Here is a 21,937-nt window from a genome sequence, read left to right as displayed (position 1 = left end):
TACCCCTAATGAAAAAAATATAAACTTTAAAATAACCTAGGACATTTTTGTAATTTTTCTAATTCTATTAAACCGACATTCTAAAATTTCTAACCTAGTCCGGAATATTCTCAAAATAATTCTTCCATAAATGTCGTGACATTTCTAACCAAAATTGCCGGGCCCAATAAAAATGTTTTATTTCGAAATTGATATCCTCGGTACTCACATATCCCAAAATAATCTCTGTAATTAATAAATTACGCTTTTTATTTCATTGAGTAAATTCTCAATAGTTACCCTAAGTAAGATCATAATCTTACTTCATTACCAACATAATTACATATTTAATAAAATATGCCTATTTAAATATTATTTATTTTCCAGGATATTACATAGACGATATTGACTTGAATAGATTTTACGGTAAGTTTAATAAATCTAAGTCAAAGTTCAATATCAGTCCCTTCCGATGCATACTCCATGCATCCAACATGAGCTTTACTTTAATTAATGTTCTGGAAAGAACATAGTATTTCTCCAAATACAAGTAAACTCTTGTTGTAGATTATCATATCAGTAAAACCCTATGTCTGATAAATCTAGGAAACTTTATTCACATAGTCATGTTTACTTTCCAATGTGTTGACGGCACAATAAACAGGATCAAGTATGTGAAAAGGGTTTCAGATGAATTTATACATTATGTACATATAATCATGAAATAAATCATGTGAACCATGCAACATTAAATGTTATTTCTGATCTATATTAATAAGTAAATCTGATTATATTGAAATGAGTTTTATTTAGGGCATAAAACCCAACAGATACGGTGTTAAAAATAAGTGAGATACAATGAGACAACAAGTGAGATACAATAATAATAATAGTTTTGAATGATTGAGATATGAAAATAATGTATTATGAAAAACACCGTAATTTTTTTCTATATCATCTTATTTATTTATTTTTATAAAAATAATTTCTTTTAACAAAACAATTTAAAAAATTATCTATAATAAATTTTAAATTTCGTAATAAATAATTCTAAATAATATTTAATAAAATTATGCATTTAGTTTTTAATAAATAAATTATTTATAATAATATAAAATAAGATAATATAATTTTTTTATTATATGTTAAAATTATATTTTTAAATAACTATTTGTTATAATACTTAAAAAAAAAATTAAATTAGCCGCTCTAATTATAAAGTATCACCAAGAGGCACATTGGTGCAGCAGTGCTCCGAAAATACACATGACTTTCTTGGATCTCGACTCTATAACATACCCTATTATTCAAAGTCGGCAAGAAGGAGCTCCTTCCGTCTGCAAATTGGGAGAAGTTTTAACTTTTGATGGAAAAGGGGAAAGCTCTATCGGCTATTACAGATTCTCTAACGAAACTCAATTTTAATGTCGGATCCAATTCTCAATACCCCATCACGACCTCTCATGTCTCCAGTACATCTCTCTCTCTTTCTCTCTATATGAATATATATATATATTTATATACATACATATATATATATATGTGCTTAACTGTTGTTATGTATATTTACGGTGATAACAGGAAAAACGTGGGAGAAGAGAAGGCCCCCGAGTTTAGTGAGCTTGTGCCTTGGACTTATTGGAAAGCATTTGGAGGATATAATTCTAGATTTAGATGAAATTGCCGGAAATTTTCCTGCTGATATTAAGGTTTTATAGTTATTATAATTTATGTTAAATGATTTTTATATTGTCATTATATCTTTTCTACTTTAAATGTAAGACTTTTTACCCCCTTTCTTTCGGATATTTAAGATAAAATTGTTAATTGAAGATACAAGAGAGCACTTTGGTTGGTAATGAAAGAATTTGCGTCTCAGTTGAGTTCATTCGTACTTAAACAGATACTTCTTAAGTAAAATTTATTAATGTGACTGGTTCAAAAGAACATTCGTTTTTTGTTGTTGGTATGATTAGTACACTAGCTTGCATTTGATAATTCTCTGTGTTGATGTGTTGTTAAACAAAGTTGGGTTGATTCTTAAGATTATTTTCTGAATGACAGATTGCAATGGCTGCCATTGCCAGACGAAGGAAGTTGCTAAACGATGAGGTTATTGTATCTCTAGCTGATAGTTCCTGGGAGTTTCTTGACATATCTGGTTCAGATGTTTCAGATATTGGGTTGGTAAAAGTGGCTGAAATCTGCAAGTTTCTACGAGCTGTAGATATAAGGTGTGAAATCTGTTAATCTTTCCTACTGCTTTGTTAAAACTGCGTAATCAATTAAATATGGGTTATGTTTGATTCCCTGACTTTGCGGATTTATATGATTAGAATATTTGATATAAGAAATTTATTGGCATTGGAGTTCAGTAATACTAAAACAGGTTTTCTGCAGCCGCACCAGAATTACTTCAGGTGGGGTTTCTGATCTAGTGCAGCATTGTCATTCGTTGGAGACGTTAAGATGCGGGTACTCTTTTTAAATCAGAATATCTTTTGTTTGATTTTCAGTATTTGTTGTATGAATCGTTTTTTTTTTTGTGACATATTGGCTATCTTTGGCTGACACAATGAGAACTTTTTATTACATAGTTCAAATTTTTCTTTTTGTTTCATGTCTTTAGGTATATAATTAACAAACTAGCATCTTGAAATTAACTAAGTTTTTTTTTTACTTTAACCATTTTTAGAACCTACTTGACTTACCCTTTCCCACCATTGTGTTGTATTCGTATTGATTAAATATTTAAATAACATCACAAACTGCTCTTTGTTTCAATAATTGTCTATGGAATTTAATGAGTTGGGGTCTATGGTGTTTTGACTAGTATTACAAATCTAATAACAGGATATGAACCAAAGTTAATGTTGCAGAGGGTGCCCGAGGAGTGACTACACTGCACGCTGGTGCTTGGACATATTTAAACCAAAACTACATAACATGGAGGGAGATTCTTGGGAAGAACTTGTTACTGCAGAATTTGTTAATGGTGCAAAATCATTACGGTGGCTTGTTTGGGTATTTACTTAATGAATCTGGAAAGATATTTCTTCTGATGTTGAGATATAAATATTGTTGGTTAGTTTTATTTAACTTTTCTCACGCTGCCTAATTTTTTTGCAGCCAAAAATTGATAAGGCTACTTTGGAGATGTATGCAACCGAGTGCCCACGGATTGTTGTGAATCCTAAACCATCGCCTTTTGGTTTCAGAGGGACCAAAGTTCCAAGGGAAGCATTACCAGATGTTGCACTCGATGATCCAGCTGTTGAGGATATCGATCCTAAAACATGGGTATTGTACGGATCAGTTCCAAAGGCTATGCCTCCTCTTCTCTCAAGCCCAGTTGAATTGTCCATGGCTGAAAAATTTAGACTTGCGTTTGTGGAAAGGGACAACAGATTGGCTCCAAAAAGAGCAAAAAATATCAGGCAACATCAGCGGCGGGCAGAGAGGGAGTGGGCAATGATGGATGCAAGAACAAAGGCACTTGCCCTGGCCTCACAAGCAAGCAAGTCCTTTCACATTCGTAGCTAGTATTAATTGCACTAAATGCGGATTTCATAATTAAGATCCAATCTAATCCGTATATTAACTCCGATCCAATTTAACTCACAAAAATGCAAGTTGGATCGATTATTTTAGATTAGTTACTTTTTAATATTAAACTATTTAATATTTTAATATATTTTTTTTCACATGATTAACAATAAATTAAAATAAATAATAAAAAAAATTAAAATTTAAAGCAAGAAGATATATATTTTTTATATTAAATTATTGGGTAATTCTACAATAGATACCCTTAAATTGGGTCTATCAATAGACACCCTAAATATTAAAAGGTAATTGGTTGTAATATGTATGTTCACTATATTTTGTGTGCCTCATCACATTGAATTTTTAATTCTATTTTACTTAAAAAAAATTAAATTTAAATAGGATTAACAAAGTGAGAGAAGAGATTAAGTGATTTGATTGGATCTCTTTCATCTCAAGGCTTTTATTTGTTATCTCTTATCTGCAAGTTTCTTTTTTTATCTGGTTCATAAACATAATCTTGTTTTTATATTTTTTGCATTTATGTGGATTTGGATTTACAAAACTTTTATAATCAATCAATATATTTTATAAATAATTATACATGAGGAGAAACAAATTTCATTTTTTTTTTATTATTTTTGTATGAGTTCTTATTAAGGTCACTATGAAATAACAAAATGAAGAAGAATCTGAAGAAAAAGAAAAGAAAAAAAAAAACTGCTTCATACGAGATTAAATTGAAAAACAAAATGAAAAGATTTGTGATGGGGAAGATTTTAGTGAAAACGTTTAATCTGGTAAAATTCTAATGCCATCAATTCCAGTCTCTTTTTTCTTAGAAAAAAAAACTAAGAATAAAAAATGAAACAATTTTTTTTTTCATTTGTATTTATCTAGGTGGACTAATTGAATAGTAATTTAAGGTATGCATGAGTACATCCACTTTGACCAAATCAAACTAAATTTTGATTCAATACACTAAGCCCAATAATATTTTTGAAGAAGTTTCCTACCATCACCAATTAAAATGGATTATAGGGAAAATATTGATGTGTCTATTATAAAGGGGTCCATTAAAGAATTTTCCTAAATTATTAATTGTATATATAATTCTTTTTAAAATATATAAATGTATAGATTAGATTGGATTAGATTGACATTATCATCTAATTTGTAAATTTTAGATTTTTCAATCTAATTTAATTTATCCAAGAGCAAATATCTGTACTTAGCCTTAAATTGAGTATTTTATGAACAACTTTAGCTAGTATAAGTTATTTCATATTTGTCGTGAACAAAGATGTCTAATAAAATATTTATATGATGTACTATTTTATGCAATTGATGATATTCTATATCCCGAGGTATAGTACCTTTAAAGCGCACTGCAGCAGGTATAATTTTCTCCTTCAATTGTTAGTTACATTAATAAAGTGACAAATTCAGTCAACAAAGATAAGACCTTGCATATTCACACACGAATTTAATTAGACATATAAATTACCATCCGCATTAAATGATGTGGCACGCACCCTCAAAAATTTGATTTGTCAGAAGTAAATAACCATAATATGAAGCTGATTTACGTACACTTTTTCAGTCCAAGATCTCAAAAATTGTAAAGAACCTTCAAGGACTATATTCCTTTTTTTTTTGTGCACTAATCAAATCATCTGTATTTCTCAACAGCCCCGTTCCCAAACGAGCAGATCACTCTTGTATTTATAAACTTGGCATACATGCTTCAAACTTTACACTAAGTAAAAAAGACCAAGACAAAAAGGATGATAAACAGGACCACCAAAAATAGTATCATCATAATCTGGCCTTTCGCACCAGCCTTCTTCATGACCATAGCCACCTTTTTCTGCAACAAAATCAGTCCAGACGTTTTCATCCTCTTATGAGACCACTAATATATGGCATTCTGATTGCCAAGCTAAATAGATTTACAGCTAAGCTCACTTCTCAGAAGTTGGAAAAAATGACCAGTTCAGAACATAGAAAGACCAACCTGAACAAAGTCAAGACGGTTTGATGTGCTATCCATTTCCATACCCAATTCATCTATGATTTTTTCCTGCACATAAAATATATATTATCAGGCCCTTCACCGTGCTCTTTCAGTCCTTTAAAGATTACAACAATTTCTTTTATACATTATATATATATATATACATATATATGTGAAATCTCAGCATAAAAATGCCGTATGTGTGACATACCCTATGTTACGTACTAAGGAAAACAGAAGAAACAAAATATGGGAGAAAAAGAAAATTAGACAGAAAGAAACAAAACACATTGCTTTCCTAATTGTGTGGTATGTAGCAAGGAAAAAATATGGTATATTGCAAAATTACTATATTATCCCTGAAATTATTCATATAATACTATGTATAAATATGTTTTAGTCTTTATGTTATTTGTGAGAGACTTTTCTCTTCAATTTTCTTTCCAAATTAGAGAGAAAAATTGGTGAACCCATCACCACATTTTTCTTCTCACTTTTCTCTTCTCTCTATTTTTCATTCTTACCAAACAACTCAATTTTATCTTTTCTTCTCATTTTTCTTTACTCTCTTTACTTTCCCACTTTCTTCTCTATAAATAACTAGGCGCTAAAAGTTACTCTTCAAGTAAATCTTCAAAACTCACGTGTATTCCAATAATTCCAATCAATTTCTTCCATTGAATTGTTCAAGGCACCAGAAAAAATGCAACTTATAACATCACGGTGAGTGACCATGGAATTTTACCTGTTGAAGGAGCTCTTCGTGTATGGTAAGCCCGACACCTCCAATTCTCTGCACACTTGCACTAAGTTCATCTAACTCCTCATCCTGTTGCCTACAAATAAAATTATAAACAAACAAGATATGTATCAGTACATGGGGAAGGATATCCTAAGAATTCTAATTGTCAGTAAGAAATAAGAACAAAAGGAACCAGTGGATAGCAAAAGATACTCTACTTTATAAGAAGCTACCGTCTATCTGATTCTATATAAGGCACAGGTGTGGAAGAAAGAACATGTACTCTACTATACAAGAAGCAACCATCTATCTGATTCTATCAAAAGATACAGGTGTGGGAGAAAGAAAAGGTACTTTATAAGAAGCAATTGTCTATCTGATTCTGATGCTATGAAATCATCATTATCATTGGCAGCGTAAGGGTCAGTTCCATCTGTCCCATACAGATTTGGCAGCTTCATTAGCTCTCGACGCATTGCATTTCCAGATGTGGTGCCAGTACCATTTGACTCCTTTCCTCTTGTAAGGACCTTCTTCACTGTGCTCACCTAATAAAAATATGGCAATAATTTAAAAGAGTTAGGTAAGCTCGCAGAGAGGTATATTGCTACTAAATGAACTACATGTCAAGAATAAATAACAGAACTATAAAATCCAATAGCAATGAATCTAATTCTAAACAAGTACTCTTAACCAATACTAGAAAATATTCAATACAGTTATACTAAAAATACCTGAGTACGGGCATTGCTGGTCCATCTCCTTCGTTTTTCAAGTTCTGTCTCATCAATACCATATAAAGCAGGATCCCTAGCTGCTACAGCAATCGTTTTGTCCAATTCATCCACCTTCCTATCAAGAAAGTAAGCTTTCAGTGATTGCAGGAAACTTTGAAACAAAGACAAATAGACATGCAAAATTCATAACAAGCCATGTTTCTCATAGTGTTGGTATAAAACAATGATCGGTGGTTATTACTCAGCCACGGTATTGGAGAAATTTATCAAAAAAAAAAATGCTGATTAAGTCACATCCATTGTAAAGATAAAACCATTTAAGTTCAAATTAGCCTAACCTCATCTTCTTACATTGAACAGCAAATGCTAGACATACGTATTATGATAGCAACAGAGAGGTAACCATAAGGCATAAAATGCTGTAATTCAGAATGTACCTGCCAGTCAATGCTCCCACAACTAGCCAGTAACTCTTTAGAAAGATGTATTTGCTCTCCAGTATTGGCTGGAATACGTTCCCAGTGATGAAATGAAGATTGCAATTTGTCAATCTGACAAACAAAACAAAAAGAACAAATAACTCCAACGTGCAATAAAATTATCTAGTAGCCACACCACCTTCTGGTATTTTTGCTATGCTAGTATTAGTATGAAAACGGCCATTTATAGTTGGTCCATCACAAAAGGTGAAATGGAATTTGAGAAAATCCAGGAGATGATTTTTGTAACTTAAATAATGGAGCTCTAAGGATCTAAAGCGCAACTGCTAATACTAACAATGCATAATAATGGGATCTTAAAAAACAATGCTTATATGATACATACATACGAAATCCCATAATCATAAGCAAGTTAAAAGCTTACAGATTCTTGAATCTCCTCTTTAACCACATAAAATGGGTCCTGAGCCGAAGGCATTCTTCAATTTAAGGCCTACCGAATCAAATCGCATGAAAAGAAAAAAATCATTAGCCATATAAGAACTGCAGCAATAATCTAAATTCAAATAATCAAAAAACGAATATCAGCAAATTTAGAACCAAACAAATTAGAAAACAAACAGTTTTACACAGAAAAACCGACAAGAATTTGATAAAGATTAGTTGAAAACAAACCCAAAATCAGCTTAGGAGAGAGTGTGAGCAGAGATGGAAATAGCAAAGTAATAATATATTTATCAAGGAAAATGAAAAGAATGTTTCAAAATCGCAATACAATTGGCGTAATGCAAACAGATCTAGTAGCGATTTCGCGGCAAAAATGGGAAGAAAAATAGAACAATTTCACGAGATGAATTTCGTCGAAGATCTAGCAAAGTTTAAGAATGAATTGAAAATTTACATTAATGATAGATCAATAAAAGCATACCTACTAAAAGTTGAAAGATGATCAGTGAGTTTGCGTAATCGTGAGAATGTACCAAACCAGAGAAACGACCCTGATCTGTTAAGCTTAGTCGAAGAAGGCGATGCCACGAAACCCGAAACAAGCATCTTTCTTAGAGAAAACTTTGAAAAATATATACTTTTGGGCTTTCGGCCCATATGATTATGAATATTAAAAATATTGGAATTTGGATTAATTTTTACAAAAATACTCACACGAAAATCTTTTCAAAAATACTGTATTTTATAAAACAACACTTAAATACAAAACAGAACAACTAAAAACAACAGTGGAATAACTAAAAAATAACTGTAGAACAACAGTAAACATTTAACATAATACACATTATAAAATTTACACAGTAATTTTGAAAAAAAAACATAGTAGTTTTAAAAAAAAAATTTGCCTCACAGTATAAAAATAAAAAAATTGAAAATTTCAGTATTTAGTGTAATTATCCCAAACGTAAAGCAGGAGAACTTTTTTTGGACATATTCACGATTTTTAAAATATATTTATGGATTAGAAATTTATTTTACAAAAATACAAACTGTTATTCTCACATTTTTACAAAATATTTATATTGTGGTTTGCACTTTTTTTTATATTGTTTTTATATTTATAATTAGAGAACTAAGTTATGCTTCGGTGTTGGCCAATTTTGAGTGATATAATTTAAAATATAACATTTGAATGTGTATATTATTAATAAAGTAATGATGTTAAAATTGAAAACATAATTTGTTATTTTTAAAATATAAAAAAAGATGAGGATTTTGTAACAAATATTTTAAATGTTTGAATTAATAAATAAATTGCATGTATTTTTATAAGAAGATAAATGAAAAAGATAAAAATTAATTTAATAAATTATGTTTGTAATTAATGATAATTTTTAATAACTATCTGGACTTTTTTTTAATAGAAATAAATTATTTAAATTATTCTTCTAATTTATATATATAAAAAATTAACAGAAAATAAATTATCATATCAATAATTTTTGTGATACATGTTCTAAATAAATAATATTTACAATTTGTAATAATAGGAAATTTATTTTTATACTTAGTTAAATTGAATTAATTATTATGTTATTTATAACTTTCTATTTTTTTTTTTCATTTTTGTTTGAACTATCTAAATTTTTTTAAAAAGCCGTAATTTAGGAAGTGTCCATTTGGGGCCTGTATCAGTTATGTCTTTAGCTAACTCCCCTTTGTATTTTAACTGCTAATTACATCTATCTTTTTTTAAATTTGTCAATCTCAACCGTTCCCTCTTTCCTCTTTCCCCTGCATCCTTACCGCCGGTCACCCCCACCCTCCTTATTTTCTCTGTTTCCCATGGATCCACTAATGCAAGATATGAGTAACACCCTTTCTCTCACTGAGGAAGAGCGTTCAATTGTTTCACTGCCTGAGTACTGTCCCAATCTGATCGACAGTAGCCCACATACTCTTCTGGCTCGAGTTCTTACTCACCAGACAGTATACCAACAGATGTTCATTGATCAAATGTCCGGCCATTGGAATGGTCGGTTTCCAGTTTTGATTATTGAAAATAAAGGTGAAGATGGTTTGTTCCATATCAAGTTTGGTTGTGAAGGCGATATGCACCGGGTACTTAACAAAGAACCATGGCACTTTCAAAATCATCTCATTATTTTTAAGGCGCCAGATGTTCTGCAAAATGTCTCAAAGGAAGATATGATTTTTACTTCGTTTTGGGTACAAATTTATCAACTTCCTTTCTTAAGCAAGTCAAAAGCGCTGGCTGAAGCGCTTGGAAATATTGTCGGAGAATTTATTGAAGTATTTGAGGACTCCACTAACGAAGGTTGGGGCCCTTTTCTTCGGGTTCGGGTCAAACTTTGCACAAACAATTTTTTGTTGAGAGGCCATATGATCCGTTTGCCTAGGATAAAAGATGAATTTTGGGTCGACTTCTGCTACGAACGGCTTCCAGAATTTTGCTTTGAATGTGGTCGTTTGGGACATCCTTTTGAGCGTTGTGTGGCTTTTATGGAGCATATAGATAATGGCAATGAGGATGACTTCCAATATGGCCCATGGATGAAAGGCGCCAAACTACCATCTAATGGCTATGATCGATAGCGAACTGATTTTGCCAAGGGTAATGCTTGGCTTCTACTTACTAGATTGGCTCGCTCATCTTTTACTACCACATTCCCAGCATTAAACAACCGAACTCAGCCTCAACCACGTGTGCTTTATGCTGGTGAATCTTCAAGTGAAAAGCCCCCAAACTACAATAACAATGTTGGTTCGAACAATGCCAATCCCACTGTCAATGTCCATAGTTTCACTGCTTCCTCTCCTATAACCACTTCCTTCTCCACTATTGTCCCTTTTGATCACAACACCCATGGTCACACCAGCAGCCCCTTTATCAATACCACCTCACAACCAAACTCTTCTTCATCACAAATCAATACCAATATCTTCCCACATCAGAAAACTCCTACTGATCTTCATGCACATCCAAATTTGACCATTAACTCTATACCAACCACTGGACACATTGTTGGAAATTATTTTACCAGGATCTATTTACTATCATGTATGTTGGATTAACAACCTAATATGAATTCTAAAACAATGAAAATAAACACATATAAAGTTAGAAAACCTTACAGTGGGTGCAGCGGAATATTATGACTCATTTCGTTCAGATCTCTAGCCCTTGATTCCTTTCTGTAGCAGAGCATCACCAAGATCTGAACCTAGATCTTCTTTTCTCCTTCTTTGATGCAGAAATTCCATAGTCTTACATACTATGATTGAGGTACCACTTGATGTGTGTGGGCACTACTCATCTCACAAGGATTTCAAAATTTCTCTCTATTTTTCTCTCTTAATTTCGTGGTTTTTTTGGTTACAAGAGAAGAGAACAAGGGTTGCTTTATATAGGGAAAAGGGAGAGCACAAATTTCCAAATAAACAGTTTCCTCTTTTACTGTGTAATTGATTAACTGCCTTATTTAGTGTGATCCACCACTTTCCTATTATTGCTAGGCTTTGATTAGCAATTACATGGAAATTAAAATTGAAAACAATAATTGGGAAACAAGCAAAGAGGTGGCCGGCCATAGGGTGAAATGGACCTCACTTAGATTTTGCAGTTTCCTCAATTTTATTTCTATTTCTCCAAAAATGCCATTTTTCCAATTCTAATCATTTAAATGCCAAAACTAATTATTTAATAACTAAAATAGATTATTAAATAATATTGTCATTTCAAATAATTATTAATTAGACATGCAAAGTCTCTCAATTAATAATTAAACCTAGAAACCCTTTTCTTTACGATTTCATCCTTAAACTGTGAGAATTCATAAAGTAGACATAGTCTAACTTTCAGAATTATAATTGATTAATTAAAATCAATTAAATGAGTCTTACAAGCAGTATGGTCTCAACTAGTATGGGGACCATGGGTCTATATAACCGAGCTTCCAATAAGTCGAACCGAATTTACCAAGTAAATTCCCTAACTTATTAATTCCTCATTGAATCCACACTTAGAACTTGGAATTGCACTCTCAGTCATATAGAACGCTCTATATGTTCCATGATATAGAAACGTCATTAGTTATCCATTGTTATAACCCTAATGTGATCAATGATCCTCTATATAGATGATTTACACTGTAAAGGGATTAAATTACCGTAACACCCTACAATGTATTTTATCCTTAAAACACTCAACCCTGTATAAATGATATTTCAACTAAGTTAAATGAGATCTCCACAATTTATTTTCGTTTGGTTAAGGTCGAAGGAAATCATTCTTTACTTCTATTTGCCAGATAGAAGCTATAGATTCCATATTTATGTTAGCGCTCCCACTAAATTGCACTACCGTGTTCCCAAAATGTACGTATCACCCTGACCCAAAAGTAGGCTTAACTAACAAATCAAAGAGCACGAGTAACACTCTTGAGATTGAACCTAACCATATCAGGATTAAGATCATTTGATCTAGGATCAACAGGTGATATTGAATTGAATAGATATTACAGTAAGTTTTAATATATCTAATCAAAGTTCAATATCGGTCCCTTCCGATGTATACTCCATACATCCGATACTGGTAAACTTTGCCAATGTCTTGGAAAGGACATAACACTTTTCCAAGGTGTAAGAATACCTATCGCTGATTATACCATGTCAGTCTAAATCCAGTGTTCTGACAAATCATGGAATAAACTTTTGAACATATAATTAAGATTATATTCCACTGTGCTGACAACACTATAATCTTAACAAATTCATATGTTCTGGACTTAAAAAGAATTCATACATTATATACATATAATCATGAAATAAATCATGTGAACCATGCAACATAAAATGTTATTTTTGATCTTTATTAATAAGTAAGTCTGATTATATGAAATGAGTTTTATTTAGGGCATAAAATGCAACAAACTCCCACTTGCACTAATATAAAACAAAAAGTGCATTTCAAATAATCATTAACACCTTGATATACAAATCAAGTGTAATAGTAGTAAACTCCTCGTAATAGGACCTGATAGGTTGAATTAAACACAACCTCTTCTCCACCATTACTCTTCCTTAATCACAAAATCCTTGATAATGTGAAATTCCTCTCTATATGTCTACTCTCTTGAGATACTGGATTCTATACTTTTGGGCAACTACTTCTTGGTTATTCAGGAAGTAACCCTAGTAGTTAAGGCAAGTTGGAACGGTGCCACAAAAGTATAGAACTTTCCTTAGACTGAATAAGTATCTTTCCTGCAACTTTTAACATTCAGTCTCTCTCTAGTAGACCAAGAGATTTCAGATAGGTTTTTACACTTCTCCAAAATCACTACTCCACCCCCAAAGTAATCACCATCTCATCAACAGACTTTCTAGCACAAAGGCAAGTCTTGAAATCTGATGTGGTGTAGTCTAAGAGTTTTAAACACACCCTTATCGACTAACATATAGTTCCTCTTCTTAATCTTAAGAAATACTTGATTGTCTTCCAATGTTCTTCTCCTGGATTAATCTGATACCTACTCATTACTCCCACTCAACAGCAGGTGTCTGGTCTAAGGCATACTAAAGCATATCTGAGACCTCTCACTGATTATTTAAGAAATTCTTTCATGGCTTTATCTTCTCTGGAATAGTTGAAACTTTTCCTTAGATAAATAAAATCTATGTCTAAGAAGTTGTGAAGCTTCTATAGATTTCCATTGGAAAGAAAATGCTTCAGCATCTTATGCTTGCATTAGAGTAAGTAATTACCAGGTATACCACAAACCATAGGTTTAGATAAACTCAAACCTAGGAACAGGAAGTTTTGTTAAGTCCATTGAATAGACTTATTAACGAAAATTTCCTTTCATGTCCTTGTAACAGAAAACTTTAGGTTACTCCATGTGAATGGATCAAACCATAGTTCTATTGGCTTTCTTCTTAGTTTCTTATCTTGACAATCCATTACTTGTTTAAAGTCACAATGGATTTTAATCACTAGTGTCTTCCAAGTCATAAGAAGGTAAAGTTCTTTGAAACTCTCCCACTACGACAAGGTACCGTGAATTATGTCTAAGAAAACTAAATGGTATTGACCTCTTCAGTTGTGTTAAGACAACAGAGGCAGTGGGATCATCTTGCAACGAATAAGATGATAGAACACTTATGGAATCAAGAAAAAATATCTCCTTTATTTGTTACTTTATTTTCAGACTTAGTCATTTTCTTAGAAAATTAGTATTTGTTTAAACAAACACTTTCTTGTCTAATGACTATGGGATGGTGCACCCCTAATCACTTAGAATAGCTAACAAACATGCAAACCAAGGTTAGCAGTTCTAGCTTTTCTTAAGATATCAATTAGGTCATCCATGAATCTAGTAATGATTTACATTAAGTATACAACCATTGCATCATTCTGAAATTATATTACCATAGAAGGATTTAAGCAACGACTAGTAACTAATCATCAATATGCAACACGAATTTCTGGGGAGGTAAGTTTGGATATAATTCAAAATTAAATTAATGATCTTTGAACTGCATATCTACTAACTTTTTCTCCACCCCTATCAGTTCGCAAGATCTTTAACCACTTTCCATTGCTAGAAATTCATGAAATTTTTCAAACATTTCAAATTTCTTTTGCATAAGGTAAAATCTAGAGTGATCGTTTTAATAATACAACGAAGACTCATATCCACCCCTGAATGTACATCCATTTGCGAATGAGATGAACTTAATTTCAGTGGATATAGGCATATTAACTCTTTGCAGAGAATGATCTTGTCAAAACCACTATGAACAAGATACAAATGCTATAGATTTATAAAATATATGGTTGTATCTTTTGATGACTTAAGTTTAGTTACATCAAAGAGTTCTTAGAATAGTGCAAGTGGATTCTGGTCACAGAATACTAAACTCATACAGTTTGAATCCATTGAAAGAAAATGGTTATGAAACACTTGTGAAAGTGTAACTGTATAATTAGTAATTCTTTCTTGGACCACCACTACTAATCTAACTTTATGATTTGCCTATACAAGTAGGAGATATCTAAGATTGAGGATTTATATCATTTTGGGATAGAATTCCGGGAATATAATCATATGCGTCATCTAATTTCTTAAGAATAAATAAGACTTTATATGATTTATAGACCATTCATCCAATGATATGTCATTAAGCTAATTCTAAATGAATAAGCTAAGAGGAATTAGGATAATTTTGTTTTAAATAAGAATCCAACGATGCTCCGATTAGCGAGAGTCAAAGTAATCTTATTTATACAATCTTCTTGTTTCATATTGTAAAATACTAGTCTAAGGTGTCATCAATTGATGAACAGCTAGATGTTGCATATACAATATTTATCTTTCGAGATCTAACACTATTGTGTTAGTCTAATGGTGAAAATCCATTAGGGATTTATCTCATTAGAAAAACAAGCCAAGTTAGACCAACAATGAAGATTGAAAATTAAACTACAATTTAATAACAGAAAATAACATGGTTCAATACAAATTCATACACAATTCAGAAATTATGAAGCACATAGCAAGTAGGAATGACAAGTGAAAATACTAAAACATACAATCCTAAATAATTTCTAAGGTTTTCAACAAACTGATATCAATGTCCCGTTTAGGCGAGAGTCAAAGCTACTATCCATTGAATAGAGTTGTCAGCTCATCTAAAATGATCAACATTCTAGCAACCTTTTATTCGATCAAGATTAGATTCCGCGTTGTCCCGTTTAGGCGAGAGTCAAGGCTATTCTATCTTATGAGCTTCCACCATTGTTTCATATTCTTGCAAGTCTTATACAGTCGCCACCATTAGGGTGATCAAAACTATATAAAAAACTTACAAGATTACTTATCTTTTGAGATTAAACGGTGCTAACTTGCTAATGAACGTTCCTTCATTAGGGAGGATTACTCACTAAAACAATAGCTATGTAAAACCAACAATGGAGATCAAATATCCTTATAATAAAGCTCATTATTTAATGAAGGTTGTATTTTCTTCTAATATTTATTTTAATCAATTTATTTTAAACATATATTTATTTAATTAAAATTTCCAATTTAGAATGAAAAATTCCAAATATAAATTTTAATTTAATATTTATAAATTATACTTAGATGGATATGAAAATAATATGAATTATTTCCATCTTAGTAATAATTTCCATAAATATTTAGAAAATTATTCAATTTAAGTTATTTCAAAATTAATTTAAATTAATTTACAACTTCAAATTTAATTTTCTATAAATATATTGCATTTCGAAAAAGAAGTGTATAAGAATACTACTTTCGAAAATGCTTTAAACTAAAATAAAAATAAATCCTGGAAAATTACTCTAATTTAATGTTGGCCCAAAATTAATAAAAATTAATTTTTCAACAAAAATATAATTTTCCTATTTAATTAAATATCTAAGAAAAATTTCAAATATTTAAGTATCATGATTAAAAAATCAACTTAAATATTAATTTTCATTTAATTTTACTAGAAAAATACTTCAAGCAAAACAGATAATATCTATCTAGACTTTCATGGACTAATTAATTCAATTTCTAATTATAATATATTTTAGTTCATTTATTTTAATTAATCATTAAATGAAAAAACATTGATTTAAGTTGGTCCAAAATTAAATAAATAATTTTCAACTTTAATCTATTTTTCAAATAAAATTCGAAATTTCTACATTAAAGAAATATAATTTCGAAATTTTGGGAAATGATTAAAATAAAAATAAAATATATTTTGAAAATTATTCAGCTTTAAGTTATTCTGAAAAAAGATTCCAAACTTAAAATAATTTTCAACTTTAATTAAATAACATGAAATCAACAATATTTAAGTATCATGATGAAAATCAACTTAGATATTGAAAATTTTAACTTAATTAAATGTATTAAATTCAAGAAATAAATAATTAAGTATAGAGGAAACTTAATTATTAATTCTAGTTTAATACTAGGAAAATATTCTAAACTTAGATTGTACCAAAATTAATCATGAAACAATTAATTTCACAATCTATGATATTTTCCCAATTGATATTAGAAATAATAATTAGTACTAGAAATAACTATCTAGAATATATCATTGACTAAGTGTTTTTCTAAAATTAACTTTAAAATATTACATGAAAAATAAATTTCATATATTTTAAAAGTTAATTATGTTGCTAATTCAATTTTAATTAGGTTAGACTAATATAATTAACCTAATACAATTATTTAAATAAGGCAAATGGGCCTTCACAATTGAGGTAGTTCATGTGAGGGGGAGCTGGGTTCAGTATGTCGTACCCACTTCTATTGGCCCCCAACTCTCACACAAGGCCCAAAAGAGAGGAATTTAACCTTTAAATAAATAATTGTTATTCATTGAATAAGCCCAAATCTAATTGGGCCTAAATAAATTTACTTATGTCAAAATTTATTTTAGCAACCTAGTCCATTTACTTAGTAAAAACTTAAATGGGCTTCCTAGAAGCATCTAAGCCCAAAAGCAAACATATAGGCTCACACATGTCAAATGATTTGGATGGGCCCTATCATGTTACTAGGTTTACACAGATGAAAGAAGTACAAAATTTACCTGTTACAAATTATTTATAAGATCTATTGACAATTGGACTATGATTAAAATTAGATCATTGGATCTGTCAACAAGTTAATCATACCAATTTAGATCAGATAAATAATAGGTTTGTTAAAAAGTTTTTGAATAAACAATATAAATAAACAAACATTGTCCATGTAACAGATGTGAAATAAGATATTAATATAATTAAATTATTATTCTTAAACTAACCAACTAAACTAAACTAATTTTAAAATATCTAGGTTTATTTGAATCAAATTAAATTAAATATCTAATAAGATCAATGATTTGAAAGGAAAGAATCTTCAATATCATTTTCAGATCTTATAATTTAATAAAATAAACCAATTTAAAAATAGATTTGGTTAGATAATTATTATTTTAGGAATAAAATAATAAATGAATAATAATTACCATAATTATATGTCAAAATATCTCAAATTAAACAACATTCAAATCTCTACAAAATATATTTTGCTATTGAAGGGCTACAGATTTATGTGGTGGGATTTGACAGGCCAGGCTATGGAGAAAGTGACCCGAATCCTAGCCGCACAGTAAAGAGTCTGGCTTTAGATGTAGAAAATCTTGTTGATCAGTTGGGACTTGGATCCAAATTTTCTATGATGGGATTTTCCATGGGTGGTCAGGCCATATGGGGTTGCCTCAAGTATATTTCCAATAGGTATGGCAGTGCCAGTTATAAAATAAATTGTTGTCCTGTTTTAAATTGGTGATGTTTTAATTCTCAATTCTATCAAAATATATAAAATACTAGGACAGATATCTTCTTCTCAGTACCGGAGGTAAGGTTCATTCTGGCATTCTTTTATCTTGTTCTCTCTTTAATAAGATTAGAGTTAAGTTCTCTTTAGTCTTTTTGTCATTTTTTCATCAATGAAATGGTGTAAGTTTGTTCTGTTCTAATCAATGTCAAAATATATGAAGAAAATCTTTAAAGTTTTATATGGTGTTGTTTTCTTATAAGATGTACCATCAATTTTTTCTTTTGCATTTTAAATTTTGTATATTCTGTTTTTATTTTTATTATTTTTCTTGTATAATCTTGTTTTGATTGTTGTAAGAGGAAAGAGTACAGATGAAACTATGAAGTTTTCTTCAAAGAATTTATTGTCCGAAAATTTCTTGTTTCTGTAAAGTTGAATTGTTATAATGGGATATATTGTAATATTTTTGTTATTGGTTTGTTCGATATTTGCGCCATTTTTATGGCTTTGGCGCCTTACAAGGCTATAGCGCCTATTATATGGCTGGCCCCTAATTATTTAGGGTAGTTTGTTTAAAATTTTCACGGCTTCTTGTATTGAAAATATAATAAAATGTTGGCACAATAAAATTACAAAATAAACAAGTTATGCACTAGACAAATTTTACTAGTTGGAATATAAGGGTTATTTAAGTTAAGGTATGATGTAAATAAAATTTTAAAATGATATTTTAAAAATATTTTTCAAGTGAAATAAGGTTTAAGGAGAATTAAGTTTAAACGATAATAGCTTTTAGCTATAGTTGGTTCATATTTTTAAGAATTATTAGCAAAAAGGGAAAATGGTGGAATTTAATATTCAGATTCTAATATTATTATTTAAAATTAACCAAGTAATTTAAAGAATAATAAATACGAAGATATTGTAATAAAAGGAGGTATCTTGTCAAATGCGAATTTATTGTGTTCAGATATATTTGGGAAGTCAAATTTTATGGAATTTGGTTTGTAATCTATGTGGTATAGGAAGGTATCATTATAAATATTTTTATGGTAACTTATAAGGATACCATTTTTTGAACTTTTACAAGTTGTCTTTTGGAAATTAAAATGGGAATAATTATGTCATAATAGCTAAATTGGATTATTTTAAGTAATTTTAATTCAATATAGATTGATTTGATTATAATAAAATTTTACCATAAATAAATATGTATAAAAATTGCTCTTTTGGGATAAGTACAATAAAGGAATTTCTAATATTTTAGAAATGGGGACATTAATAATGAATTAATATAGTTGATTTTGTCTATTTTGGGTAGGATTATGGAATTAATGGGTCATTAATGCTTAATAATCAAGATTATTTTGTTTCATTGTATTGAATTACACTAATCATTGATAATCAAGGTTATTGAAGTACATTATTCGTTACTTACTTTATTATTGCGATAATTTTCAAAGTAAACTTTTGATATCCTATGGATTGGAGCATTGCAGGATTTTTGTTATTACTAGATTACATATCAAAAATTTTAGGTTTTAGGGTCTTAGTAAGGGATAGTAAACCTAAGATGATGATGAAGTAAAATACAAGAGTTAAGTTGCTACTAGCCAAAGGGTCTCCCTTTGGCTAGTTATAGTATTTTATATGGGGATCTAGTTTTTCAATTTTTGAGTTTTGAGTGTTTTGATCGGATTGATTATTTTCTGATAAATTTTTTTGGTTTTTTGATTTGTTTTCAGTTTATTCATATTCGTTAGCTTTGGTGACGACTATCAGCAATGGGGAGATGTATTTCAACAAGTTAGGAGCGTTATTTGAAGATGTTATAACTTTATTGTCTAAATTTCTGGGGCCAGTTTTGTCCCATGTGGCTCGCTCTGAGAACTTAGCGGCCCATGGCTTGGCAAAGCATGCTCTGCGGTTAGACGATGAGCTATCCCGGTTCGAGGAGGTTCCAGCGCCGGTGGCGGACGTGGGCGTTATAAATTCATGAGTGATTCTAATCACTTTGTCAAAAAAAAAAAAAATCTCTACAAAATATCTATGTTATTTAAATATTTAAGATATGATTTATAAATTTCTAATAAGCAAAAAAATGATATATATAGAAAAAATATCATTTTTAAACTTATAATTTATAAATAATTAAATATTTAACAAAATAACAAATTTTGAATTTGAAAATATTATGGTAAGTATATCTATAAAAATATCTATGTTTTTTTTTTTTTTTTTTTTTTTTTTTTCTGAAAATGAAATATCAACTTCATTGAATTAAAAGCATTCTGAATACAAGAGGGCCTTCAAATCAGGCCAGACATTATACTCAAAAATACTACAACTAGAGGTAAACCGGGCATGCCTAGCAACAGCATGAGCAACCCAATTTGCTGATCGTTTAACAAAACGCAACTTAACATCAATTAGAGACAACAATAACTCAAAACAGTCTTTGGTGATTAAACCAAAAATAGAGGACATATTATGATCACTTCTGATAGCCTGAACAGCAAGAAGACTATCGGTCTCTATCTCAACTTTTTGCCAATTTTTGCTCTTAATCCAACTGAGAGCTTCCTTGATCCCCAGAGCCTCCACAACCTCAGCAGAATAGGTACCGGCTTTGTAACAAGTTTTAGCTTCAATAAGCTTTCCAAAATCATCTCTCGCTACAATGCCAAAACCATAGGAATTTTCGTGATGGAATAGCGCATCATCTATATTAATCTTGATGTAGTTTTCAGCAGGTTTAGTCCAAAGCTCGGCTCCATCACCACTATTATTAAGGGATAGAGATGATAAAGCAAAATTTTCCTGAGCTTTTCTCCAATGATCAAGAGTAATAGAAGCAGATACTAATACATCACGTACCGTAGAATTCCTTTTGTTCCAAATTGTGTTGTTGCGAGATTTCCATAAAGCCCAACATAGCATAGAAGCTCGGCAAACATAGTCCATGTCCCCTATTTGTTGAAGGCCATCGAACCAACTGCCAAAAGTAGAAGCAGTACTTGTGTTGATGGAAAGGCCGAATGAGTTCCAGCAGGAATTTGCAAAAGAACAATGCAAGAGAGCATGTGTTACAGTCTCGGGAGAGGCTTTACAGACCGGGCATTGTGTAGAAATTGGAACATGCTTTGTTACAAGGTTTACACATGTTGGAAGGGAATCAGTTATAGCACGCCATAGAAAATTTAACACTTTAGGTGGGATCTTTAAGTGCTAGAACTTTCGCCAAAAACCAGAGTTGTTGCTTGTTGGGGCTGCTGGTTTTTCAGATTGCAGCAGACTATAGGCACTACGGACGGTAAAAATTCCTCTATGGTCAGCTGTCCAAGACCAGAAATCTGATCGTGGAGTGCTGGTTAGTGGTATACCGAGAATAGCTTCTGCCTCATGAGGTGGAAACAAGTCCAAAACAACCTCGGGATCCCACTCACGGTGGTCAATCTGCATGAGTGTACTGACTGTATTATTTTGCAAACCAGGGTGAGTTGAAGTTGTGTATCTGTTATGGGGAATCGGCAGCCAAGGGGAACCCACTATACTAGTAGTAGTGCCATCACTTATAACCCGAGACGCTCCTAGACGAACCACATCTTTAGCTCCCCAAATGTTACGCCAAACAAAGCTTGGGTTATTGCCAA

General features: G+C 30.9%; 3 protein-coding genes across 6 annotated transcripts; 1 reads left to right on the top strand and 2 right to left on the bottom strand.

The window, feature by feature from the left end:
* The first annotated feature begins 1,211 nt into the window (after window positions 1–1,211).
* LOC115695975 (uncharacterized) lies at window positions 1,212–3,629 on the top strand. The gene is made up of 6 exons (XM_030623089.2): window positions 1,212–1,451; window positions 1,561–1,688; window positions 2,044–2,213; window positions 2,380–2,454; window positions 2,859–3,003; window positions 3,109–3,629. Exons 1-6 carry the CDS (start codon window positions 1,346–1,348, stop codon window positions 3,520–3,522), a joined length of 1,038 nt encoding a protein of 345 aa, XP_030478949.1. The 5' UTR covers window positions 1,212–1,345; the 3' UTR covers window positions 3,523–3,629.
* A 1,592-nt stretch (window positions 3,630–5,221) lies between these two features.
* On the bottom strand, window positions 5,222–8,545 carry LOC115725765 (syntaxin-61). Of its 4 annotated transcripts, none has more exons than XM_030655373.2 (8): window positions 8,390–8,545; window positions 7,886–7,954; window positions 7,459–7,572; window positions 7,019–7,136; window positions 6,639–6,832; window positions 6,288–6,378; window positions 5,543–5,608; window positions 5,222–5,395 (listed from the first exon to the last, which is right to left on the bottom strand). In XM_030655373.2, the coding sequence occupies exons 2-8, from the start codon at window positions 7,912–7,914 to the stop codon at window positions 5,285–5,287; spliced, it is 723 nt and encodes a 240-aa protein (XP_030511233.1). In that variant the 5' UTR covers window positions 7,915–7,954; window positions 8,390–8,545; the 3' UTR covers window positions 5,222–5,284. The 4 variants fall into 4 exon arrangements, with proteins under 4 accessions (XP_030511233.1, XP_030511231.1, XP_030511232.1 ...); XM_030655371.2 differs by having other exon boundaries at window positions 7,019–7,132; XM_030655372.2 differs by lacking the exon at window positions 8,390–8,545 and adding an exon at window positions 8,137–8,363 and having other exon boundaries at window positions 7,019–7,132.
* Window positions 8,546–20,564: 12,019 nt separating this feature from the next.
* LOC133039255 (uncharacterized) lies at window positions 20,565–21,248 on the bottom strand. The gene has a single exon (XM_061118104.1). It carries the CDS (start codon window positions 21,246–21,248, stop codon window positions 20,565–20,567), a length of 684 nt encoding a protein of 227 aa, XP_060974087.1.
* Window positions 21,249–21,937: the final 689 nt, after the last annotated feature.

This window comes from Cannabis sativa, chromosome 6, assembly GCF_029168945.1.
Source record: "Cannabis sativa cultivar Pink pepper isolate KNU-18-1 chromosome 6, ASM2916894v1, whole genome shotgun sequence".
In the NCBI taxonomy this organism is placed as follows: domain Eukaryota; kingdom Viridiplantae; phylum Streptophyta; class Magnoliopsida; order Rosales; family Cannabaceae; genus Cannabis; species Cannabis sativa.
The sequence above is the reverse complement of the archived record's forward strand: the minus strand, read 5'-3'. Positions and strand labels throughout refer to the sequence as shown.